General features: G+C 36.5%; 2 protein-coding genes and 1 long non-coding RNA gene across 3 annotated transcripts in view; all 3 read right to left on the bottom strand.

The window, feature by feature from the left end:
• Positions 1–459: 459 nt before the first annotated feature.
• On the bottom strand, positions 460–1409 carry LOC114069532. Its single transcript, XR_003573797.1, has 3 exons — positions 1319–1409; positions 825–971; positions 460–571 (listed from the first exon to the last, which is right to left on the bottom strand). It is a non-coding gene; the product is annotated as an uncharacterized LOC114069532 (long non-coding RNA).
• Positions 1410–1680: 271 nt separating this feature from the next.
• LOC114069533 (multidrug resistance-associated protein 1-like) lies at positions 1681–7055 on the bottom strand. The gene is made up of 6 exons (XM_027906373.1): positions 7005–7055; positions 6532–6689; positions 5325–5502; positions 3546–3800; positions 2058–2123; positions 1681–1701 (listed from the first exon to the last, which is right to left on the bottom strand). The coding sequence occupies exons 1-6, from the start codon at positions 7053–7055 to the stop codon at positions 1681–1683; spliced, it is 729 nt and encodes a 242-aa protein (XP_027762174.1).
• A 558-nt stretch (positions 7056–7613) lies between these two features.
• LOC114069530 (putative ATP-binding cassette sub-family C member 13) overlaps positions 7614–11344 on the bottom strand; it is a 4801-nt gene continuing 1070 nt past the window's right edge. Inside the window, exons 2-3 of the mRNA XM_027906372.1 lie at positions 10350–10411; positions 7614–7830 (exon numbers count right to left, since the gene is read on the bottom strand). Coding sequence (XP_027762173.1) covers positions 7650–7830; positions 10350–10411 — 243 coding nt within the window. The 3' untranslated portion in view covers positions 7614–7649. The remainder of the gene's footprint in view (positions 7831–10349; positions 10412–11344) is intronic.

The raw sequence follows: 11344 nt of genomic DNA, 5'->3' as shown, positions 1-11344 counted from the left end.
AGAAAGACATTTTACTGTGGGTGCATCATGAGACGTGCTGGGACAAAGCGACATTAACTTAAGCCTTGTGCTTATTTTTAAGCTACTAGAAGTTAACCAACAGGAAAAGAAAAGGTTTAGATCTAACAGTATGCTAATCATAAATTAAATCAAATTAGGATGGGTAATTGTTCCCAGTGGTCCCCTCCCTTACAAAGGCTGAGTTGTGTACAAGCTGTGATCGAGTACATTCATGAGCAGCTCATATGCTATACCCATAATAAATAACAGGGTCTTAAAAGCTAGAAGTTCCCAACCCAGGGGGCAACACTACTGGTGTACCATTAGGTCTGAAGGTTGCTGATATGGGATCCTCAGGAGCTCTACTTCTTTTTTCTCCACTTCCTTCAGTGGTGACTTGACAAACCCAGAATAGCAGAGTCCACAGTGGGTCTCCCCTATTTGGTACCAAGGGCTCCAATATATTACAGTGGCTCAGGGATTTAACCATGTGTAGCCCAAATTGTTCATACCGTATCTTCTATGAGGAAAAGAGACTGAGAGAGTAGGAGCAGAAGGTGAGTCTAGTCCACTGAAGGAAGAAAAGCAAGAAACAGAAAGCTCAGTCACAATGAGGTGTGCTACCCAATTTTCCCTGTACTTAAAAGAATGAGACATCCTTTAAACAGCCCTCATGCTTTGCATTCCATTAAGAATACTGTGCAGTTTCACCTCAATAAAACGTGGCTTAAAATAATCAAGTTACTTCATCACTCCTAGAAATGGCTGAAACATGACAGAATACAAAATTAGCCTTTTATAGCACTTGTTCTTAGTAGGCTTACCTGGGCTACAGCAGAGATCACAGAGGGTAAATCAAACAAAGGTTGTCGCAAAATGTTGAATAAAGAAATAGATGTAAACACTTTCGTTGCTGTTAAAACATTCTCTTTGTCCAGATGAAAGAAGACTCCAAATGTAGCCAATGAGACCTTTTTAATAAAAAAATAACAAAGATATATTAAGAAGTAAAATCACATTAACTCTAAAATATATACAAAGATGCTGGTTTTATTTTCATTTAGAAGATCCCATTTCTGCTCTGACTTTCTAGTGGAGATCTTTAAAACCTTGATCTAAAACCTTGGTCAATTCACAATCTCTCTCCTTCTTCTCTAGTCATATACACGCTATTATAACCTGAGAATTCAAATATAGTGTGTTGAAAATTTAATGTTTTGAGGCACTGAGAGGCAACATTTCTGAGCCAGTCAGCTACTAAAAAGACAGGGAACTTGAGAAACAGTCTTGCATAAATTAATATTTTTATAAAACCTACCATAAAAGGAATACATGTCAAGGTCAGCATGGAGTAAGTTGTCAGATATCCAGATGACTTCAGAACACCCACTTCATGTTCTCTAATGCTCAAGACCTTCCTTTGATAGGCAGGTTCCCACGCATAAAGTTTCAGGATCTAGACAATCAAACAGACATATTTTAATAAAACAAAAAACCAGTGACCAGGCTTCAGAAATTAACCTAATCTCCAAGGTCACTTTCAAACATTCACCAATGCCAAACTAGAAAAATGTGAATGTTTTACAAAGGAAAGCAGGATCAGACGTAACTTTAAATTAGGTTGTTCTTATGGGAAATATACTTTAGTCACTCTTAATTCTTCAGATTTCAAAGTGTCCGTTATGTATCACAAAGGATGAGCTGGTTTCAAAACAGGATAAATAACAAAAATAAGACAACTTTTAAAAGTGCTTCTCTTCTATGCTACAGCCTCACTCTGCTAAATGTTTTAAGACATCTATTAAAATATTTTATTTTTCAATTAAAAATTTGGTAATAAAATTAATGCATCATGGATACTGAGTTTTTCAGATCAAATTAAACCAGTAAATATTTTCCAAAAAACCTTTAAGCACATTATGTTAAAACGTTGTATCTTTAAACTTGCATCATTGTTAGCTGAAACATTACTCATAAAACCTAAGTTTTTAAAATAAGTTACTACATTTACAACCTAACTAAAAAAACCCAAAGCCCCTTATTAGTTGCGTCATTACCTTTATTCCATGTAATATTTCACTTAATAGCTTGACTTGTTGATCTGAATACTTCATTTGGCTTTTCTGATTAAAAGAAAGAAATGTTTTCATTTTTCAAAAAATGAATGCTTTTGGAAAGTAAAATATGCAGTGCACTGCAGACACTTTTATGCTATTTTTACCTTGCTGAAAAACACATTAGCACTGCAGTTATACCAGTTTCACACAGACATAGTAAAAAAAAAAATTAGATGGGATTAAATACATGAAAATAACTATTTTACCCTAAAATAGCTTAAATGCACATTTCAATTCTTGTCCAGTTTATTTTTCTTTCCATTGAATTAAAATCTTACCAGGCTGCCAGTTCCCAGGGGGTTCAGGAATGGTAATGTTTTGTAATCTTAAAAACTGCTAAGCAGGTAAATATAGACTCAATAATAATATTGTGTAACACTAAATACACCCACATGTGAATATATATGTAATTATATGAATATAAAACACTGTATACATATATATATGCACATACACAGAAATTAGGAAGAAAATTTCCTCTGTTACTGATGAATACATTGTTATTAAAACAACCCAAAAACCCAGAAATTCTCCTCACTCTTATGCTACACTCAGGCTCTTCTGCATCTCACATTTCAAAAATACGCAGTAACAGCTTCTTTACTGTTTGGAGTCTTATTCATATATAACAACAAGTTGAAAACTTTTAGACAGAATGATTTTATTATCCTTTGTATTTCCTCTCTCTCTCATGTCACATTAGGGATCTAAGTGCATTTGCAGCTGCTACACCTCACCTGAAAAAGAGGTGAGAGGTTTTTTGGGGGGTTTTGTCAGTATCTCTAAACTGTCTCAGCCTTAAAAAAGAATTAATGGGGACAGTCTTCATTGCAAGTTACACCACCAAAGATAGAATAAGACAACAAATTGCCTTGAAAGCAATGCAAGACTTAAGGTAGTAGTACTTTTTCCGTGGAGCTCACAGAAATTATAACAGTGATGGGCAATACAGTGCCAAGAGATCTGTAGCATCAGAGAAACATAAAAGAAGTCAGAACACACACACACTACCTCTAGGGGAATTCCCATAACCTCAGGAGAACATGCTAAATTTTTACTGTGCAGCTTAGTCTGAATAATAGAAGTGGAAAAGGGCCATAATCCTACAAAATCCCTTACTGAACGGAATTAGCTCATGTAATATGCAAAAAAACCCCCCATAGCTGTTTCCTACATCGAATCATACAGTGATTTTCAGTAATGCAAAAATATTCTTTCAGAAAAATGAAAATTTAGGTATCCAACCTACACGCTGGTTTAGCTACCAAACATATGGCTTGGCTCCTGCAGTTACACTTCCCCCCCCTCGCTGGGAAAGAGCTGCAGCGTGGCACAGTTTATTTGTCTGCAGGTTAGCTTAGATATACCAACACTATTTTAACAGTATTTTATGACAACTTAATTACTGTGCTAATTTAAACATCTCACCTTCAGCCTTCTTACTTTGGCTGCAATGCGTGCATTTACAGGTATAACCAAAAGCAGCACTGCAACACCTGCTAGGACCGAGGGGCCGAGCTCTTTCCAGAGGAAGACGACAGCCATGGCGATCTGAAAAGGTGCCGACCACAACACGTTCATGTTGAGAGCTAGCTCCAGGAGCTGCTGAGCATCTGCTGACATCAGGTTAACAATCTGCCCAGTTGTATAGTTTTGTCGTGAGGAATTTGCTAAAGTTAAGGCCTGCAACCAGAAAATACAGAGGTCACATTGCTAAGAGGGCAGTAATTGGAGCAAAGCTCAGCTTGGTGGAACAGACTTGCAACTCTTGATAGCAACATGGTCAAAAGAGGGTTCAGAAAGCCTCAGCTTTGGCCTGGCTTAGAATCTCCCAGTGCAGGAACCAACACCAAGAGACTTCACAGCAAGAAGAGGTACCATTCCAGTGTGGCAGGCAGACACCACACGTCCCTGGTGTCTCGGGACTGACACCCAGATAAGCTCACACACACACACTCTCTCTCCCTGTTAGTGCCTCACATTTTTCCACTGTGTCACCTCGAACTCCTGCATGCAACAAGACAGTGCTGCAGCAGCTCACTCCACCATCCATCCCATGTGTCATACACAGCTCTGGCCTGACATTCACTAATCAACTCTACTAAGAGAGGAAGAGGCTGTATCTCTACTCTGTAAGTGAGAAAACTTCCCAGAAGATGTGCCCACTCCAGCTGAATCTTCTGTTCTCCTGCTCATGACCTGATGCACTGACACACCTTGACATGTAACTTGAGAGAATTAATTCCTTTATTGAACTCGTTTGCAAGTTACCAGTAAAATTCTGTGTACTGGTTCAGCAAATACCTGAGAAGTCTATGCCAAAAAATAAGTTTGACTCTTGAGAAAGAGACTATATTTTAAATTAACAAAGACAGTAATTTAGTTCAGCTTTTGGTTATTTCCTTCTTTAACTTATGCTTAATAGTTAAATACTGCAGTAAAAACACCCATGTGCCCTGTTCATAACAAAAGGTGCAGCACTGAGAAACCAGCCTTATCTCATATCCTACATAATAACAGGACAGTAAAAGTTTTTAAGTTTAGCAGATCAGACAACCTTTTTTACTTCTGCATTATAAGCATTTGCATCCCTTGTAGCTAATGCTGTGTATCTTATTAAATTAGCTAATGCTCAGTGTATCTTACTAAAGCTGGAATAAGCTACAGATTTCCACAGTGGTTAGCCATCTTTTAAAAATCTGAAAACCAATGAAAGTACTGCATATTCAACTCAAAAGCAAGTTAACTAAAATTGGGGGAAATTGTAACCTCCAAAGGAGACAGAGTGACAGACTTCAGCTTCTCATATTCACTGCTACTATACAGTAACAATAGTGATCATTGATACCTTTAGTTTTTCCCAGACATCCCACCTAACAGGTTTTCTCATGTTATTCACCAAATTCGGGAACTTAACCCATAATCAAAATAGAATTCCGTTTCTACATATATCTCCAACATTATGTCTGTACATGTGGCTGACAAAGAGTTTGTAGTTTCAGGCTCAGAGTCTTACAACAGAAACGCCGCTGAAATTCCAAATTATTATAAATAAACAACCATGAAAAAATAACCTCAGCCTGTTATCCTGTCACCGAGCGTATCACATCCTGTGTTTTGATCAGGCTGGTAGGCACATTGTCTTTGAACACTGTGTGTATGTTTTAGGTTTTGTTTTGAAGGAGAAGTAGAAGAACACGTGATTACCTTTTTGTATACCAGGCCAACAACTGCAGTCTTGATTCTGGCTGCAGTAAGTATGTTGTTACGGTGGTATAACTGATGGAGAAGAGTTTGTGAGAGAACTACAACAAACAGGGCAATAGCATAGCCACAACCCCTCCAATATGAGCTAGGCTGACTTTCACTGGCCACTATCATTGCTCTGAAAATGAAAAAAAAAAAATTTTAAATTCTGCCCATTAAATCAACAACCAACAATAAAAAGCTCAGTAAACTGAGATATTGAGTTTAACTGAGGCTATTTTAGGTCCAGTTGTGGTGGAAGGTCACAACAAAATATGATGTTAAAAGTGACTGGTTTTATCATTGTTTTTGAATTTGTTAGCTTAGAAACAATTCTCCAATACAAATCTAGACATGTGCTATTGCTAACTTCTCTGACAATGGAATACAAATAAAGAATAAAAGAAAACTATTTCATAAAAGAAAAAGAGAAAAAAATAATTATATATTTGTACTTAGAAAGGTTGCAACTGCCAAACACGAAAGCGAGAGAGAAAAAAAAAAAAAAGTCTAGAGGAAAATTCTGATTCTCGTGTTACTAAAAGATTATTTTAAACAGATTTTATGGTCAACCATTTTGTTCAGGATTACACTGATTCAGGGTGTAGTTTGAAGGTTAATGATAGTTCTGTTCACTAAGTCTTTTCTTTGTAAACACTCAAGTGTTTGATCAATTCCTAACACATCTGTGGTCAGCACAATTTCCTAAAACCACTTGGTACCCATCTCACTGGAACTTCATGATACAAACAATATGATAACAGAATAATTGCAGTTTTCCATTAAATGCTGAAGCTCTCTATATATTTATATATTTGAGGCTTTTTAAAAGTAGAGATGGAAAATCAAAGACAAAAAAGCAGAAAAGTTTGATATCTTTGTAGTCCCTTTTTCTTAATATTTGACTTTTTTTTTTTTATTTATATATATTAACTACTTACATAGAGCATTGTGGAACTTCTATTGGTTTTGTCTCTGCTTTATCTATAAAATTTCTGATCGCTTTGACCATTCCCTCATTAAATCATTTTCAGGTAATCACAGAAGGGGAGGATAAAATCTTTAAACATTTAAGCTGTTGCTTAAATTGGTTTTGATACTGGTAACCCTTCAACTTTATTATTACTGTTTCTCTTTGAAAATAAAGTAAAACACATTGAACACTTACTTCATTATTTGTGGACTCACAAAAGCCAGAACGTCAGCTGCAACTTTCAGAAAAGCAAGTTTAATCAATAAATATTTAAATGTTTGCCATAATGGCAAAATCAAAGATGGTTTATGGAAACTTGTTTTCTTCAATAGCATTCTTTGGATGTAAGAAGCCTGCAAGATTACAAAAACATATACAGAATTAAGAGAAAAAAAATTTTTGAACTTCACCCACTTTACAATATAAAATACGTAATATGAAACTGTCCATCTAACACCATCATAATGATGACAGGATTTTTTTTTCAGATTACTCAAATTATAAAAACAGTTTCTGAATTTAAAATTATCCTTACTGGCAAATACTTTTAAATGCTCCAGTAGAAAGGGCTTGCGGGTTTATATCATCAGTGGAAGGAAGGGCAAATGCATAAATAGCTAAGAAAAACGCTGATGAAATGCAGTAAGAGGAGACTCTGTAGGACTCACCAGTAAGTCATTAAAAAGCAAAAGCCTCACTCTTACAGGTGAGATCCTCATCCTATGAACTTCCTGATATTACAGAGGTTGGAACTAGACTGGAACTACTGTGCATTGGAACTACAACAAACAGTAGCTGTGACTGAAACTGTCAAGGATTTACATAAAAATGTAAAACAAGACTCAAGCAAAAAAAAAACCCAAATATCTGTAAAACTCAATATTGTTGAAATTAAAGAAAATTGAAGCCTGCTTTGCATGTTCTGTAAGACAGTGACTACAAATAAACAAGCTGCTCATAAACTCTTCTACTACCTGAAATACAGATGCAAAGACACAGGGAAGTAGAGAAGTTCAGAGGGAAAAATGAGTTGGACAGTTTGGTAATATGGTAATTCATCAACAAATAAAAGTCACTGTACATTCCATACCCGTCACAGTACATTCTTTATCACTTGAAATGTTGTAATGTAACAGGATATCATTCTAAGAGGTAAGTTTGAAAATTCTATAGCCATATCAGAGATTGGTTCTATAGCCATATTAGAGATCACTGATCCCAACACTGAGGGGCCTCTGTGTCCTACAAAATGTAGATTGTTCAATAAACAACAAGATTTTTTAAATCTTCTCCAGTTTTCAGACGCCTTAACTTTAGAAGAGGATATTGCCTATTGTCAGAATTATAGCTACCATTAATCCTGTAGCTGGCCTCTGGATTTCTTTTCTCCATTGCTTTTCAAAGTTAGGACACACACTATATGGTGAATCACTTTCACTGAGTTCAAACAGGTCCTCCCTTTCCAATGGCTTCTTGTAGCCTGTAGATATCACTCTGAAAGAAAGCAATTAATTTGGACAGCTTGAAATGCAGCAGACAAAACAAGCAGAACTAATAATTCAAAATGATAATTATATAATTTAGCGTATGTAAATAAAGTCTATAACCAAAGTAATACATGTAATCCTATAAAAGCTACAGACTAAACAGTGGAACATATTTACAATTACCTTGAATGCACTGAAATTCACACTGAATTAAGGAGAGCCCAAGCAGATTGTCACATCTGAACAGCAAATTCTGAGGAACCTTTATACCTCAGAATCTGTCTACATTTCCGATCCTGTATTTCTTTACAGAAAAACACAGTACTTCATAAACAGACATGTGTTGTACCATTACCCACTTACTATTCTGATCTGGAATGAAATGCCATTTCTATCACAGGAGTGTGTTGTCACTGAATTCCAGGATCATTTAGGTTGGAAAAAACCCTTAAGATGACTTTAACAGTCAGCCTAACAGCACCAAGTCTACCATTAAATGATGTCCCCAAGTGCCATGCCTACCCATCTTTTAAAAACCTCCAGGGATGGTGACTCATGCTGCAACTCCTCTTTAAGCAAGGTAACAACAATAAAGTACTGTGCTTCAGCACAAGTATAATGGAAGTTTCCCTACAGCAAACCTTCAGCTGTTGAAATTTTGTTTCAACAAAGTGCTTTCATCCACTTCAGTGTAAAAAACCCCTAAAACTGGTCTTAAGAATGTCAGTGCCAGCTCTCATGCTTTTTTAGTCAGTGAGGATCTCCCTGCCTGAATGCTGCAACACAAGCACAGTGTCCATCTCCTCACATGTGCCCTTCCAGTGCGTATCATTCCCGTGCCCCTCAGTGCCAGTGCTGCCCTTGGGCCTACTGTGTGTGCTACTGTGCTTATCACAGGACACAAAACAGGACTCAAAAATGCTGGTTTTGGAGGTTGAGAAATTCTGGTGAGGGCAGACCTCACTATCCCCAGGGGCCACCCAAACATCTACTGAAGATGTAACATTAATACGAAGTGCATTTGTCTTAAGCATGATAAATTAAGGCAAAAAATTAACACAGTCTCCCATTAAAAGCGTCAGTTTTTAAGACAGGTGAGGGAAGCAAACTGATTGGTACTCAAGTGGGAACTGTTTTTCAAGAATTCTGCATAATGCATCTCAGTTCTAAAACTCACTGCTGCCAGAGGATAAACAGATCTACTAAACCATAACCTTCAGAATGCCTGATTTCTAAAGAAACATAACATAGGATTATGGGTTTATTATGCAACAGTGAATTTGAGACTTCCTCATTGTGATTGCAAGCACTTAAGGTGCGAACATATGAGCCATAGTTTATCCTGTTTACCTGTGATTGAAAAGAGGGAATATATCTAATGTTCACAATATGAAATATTTTTTCAGTTGTTTTTTTTCTTCTTTTGTTAAACATTGTGAAATTGGTTAAAATATACAAAAGACAGTCTAGCTTGAAAATCTGGGCAAACACTGTGGCATAAAGAGCTCATAATGTCGTACAGAAGCACTCAGTAAACTGCACAACTTCTTAGAAAAACTAAAAATTTGTATTTATGGTGTAGAATGTAAGGATTGGTAAAAAACAAAGGTGAACCCCTGTAATTTCAACAAGGCCAGAGTTTAATTGAATACTCTGAATCCTTGAAACAATCTGATGTTTTGTCTCAGCTTATTAACAGCAAATATAATTTTCATTTTTTCCTTAAAATTACGAATATTGAATAAAGCAAGAAACATGGTTTTTTCCCATTTTTGGATTTTTGAAGTGTGTAAGTCTGACTGAAGTAATTTTTCAAGAAAAAAATGTTAAAAATTAGTAATGGTCACAAAACATAACATGCAAAATTGTCTAAAATAACACTCAAAATATTAAGTGACAGGAAGCTGTGTGATTTGATAGAGTTTAGTTTTCAGTTCCTATTTTTTGGTGGAAAATTTCTCAAGAAGCAGAGAAACTTCCTATTCTATGTGAGCAGGTGAGCTACAGTTATAATTTGTGACCTGCCATCAAAGAGGGAGGAAAATGAGCATGAAATTGGCTACTTGGAAAAAAACCTTACATGCACTGCTGAATATTTGTTTCTGGAGATTTAGATAGTTGATCACCACATGATCACCACATGATAAAGGAAATCTTATTAGTATATTGCCAAACTTTACATAGACGGGTAATAAAAAAAAAGGATAACAAATAAAGAAGGATAATTTAATCTGGCCTTTTATATCCCCTTGTCTAAAAGTATTATCCGCTGTGACAAGAACAATGTGTTTAGTTTTCAAAATATGTTTTCAATAATGCCATTAGATAATGTATAAAATCCCTGTTACTATGTATAGACAATACAGACTTGAATATGACCTCTACGTGTTGCAAACTTTGATTTTTCTGCAAAAATCTAATAGCAATCTTAGGCTCAAGACAGAATGATATTCTGGAAAGTAAGTGCCCAGTCTTCAGTTCTCTGAGCATCAATGAACAGCAACAAGCAGTTTATTAAATCCTCACCTGCTAAACCAGGAATATGTCAATTTACTGAAGAAAAAAACATTCTCTTCAGTGTTGTATTTCTGTTTAAAAAAAGAACAAGGGAAGACATTTCAATGATACTTGAAAGCATGAAGAAAAAGTTGGTGGCTTTTTTTTTTTTAAATCTCTTTACTAAATATGTAGTTTTCAGAAGTTACTTCATTCTGACCTATAATAAGGCCTGTACATACACTTTTTTTGCCTGTCACCTTCTTGCACCAATACACTCTAACACCAGGTATGAAGAATGAAAGAGATCTACAGTCTCACGAATTAATACAACTTAACTGGCTCTAAGAGGACATTAGTCACCACTTTAGCTTGATCTCACACTGTTTACACATATCCTAGAGTATCATCACACTAACAGTTAAGTACAGGAGTTGGATTTGATGATCCTTATGGGTCCCTTCCAACTTGATGATCCTTTATGGGCCCCTTCCAACCTTACATGTTATTCCATCCCACAAGCAAACCTTCCTTAAATATTGATCGTTAAAACCCTGTGGGTTTGTGTGTGTTTTTTTTTTTTGCCCATTAGAAAACATAGCTATTAATAGCTATCACCTGCTAAAACCTAAATAAGACGGCAGGCTCCTTTCAGACCCCAAGAGATGAAGCACTGCTAACATGCACACAAAAATATGAAGAGTACGAGCCCTGTGCGCTGCTGCCAATTTCACAGTGAGCTGGAGATAAGTGTAACAAAGGCAAACAAATACACCAACTCTCCCGTATTTCCCGAGGAATGTTTATCCACACCCAAGAATGACTCCAGCACACCCAGGGAGTGAATTCTGTCCCTCGGCAATTACCTCCTTAAATAATTCCTGACCGAGGACGCAGTTTTAGCCCTTTCCGGCAGATGCCGTGGGACACCCACCGACACAACGGGGACCTGCCCGGGGCTCCTCTGTCTCTTTCCACCAAAATTTTTCTTGGGCTTTCAGCAAAAAGCCGAATGATTACAGGAC

Source organism: Empidonax traillii, unplaced genomic scaffold (assembly GCF_003031625.1).
Source record: "Empidonax traillii isolate 1590-97213 ecotype Southwest subspecies unplaced genomic scaffold, ASM303162v1 scaffold1289:size253552, whole genome shotgun sequence".
NCBI lineage: Eukaryota > Metazoa > Chordata > Aves > Passeriformes > Tyrannidae > Empidonax > Empidonax traillii.
This window is presented reverse-complemented; position numbering and strand designations above follow the sequence as displayed.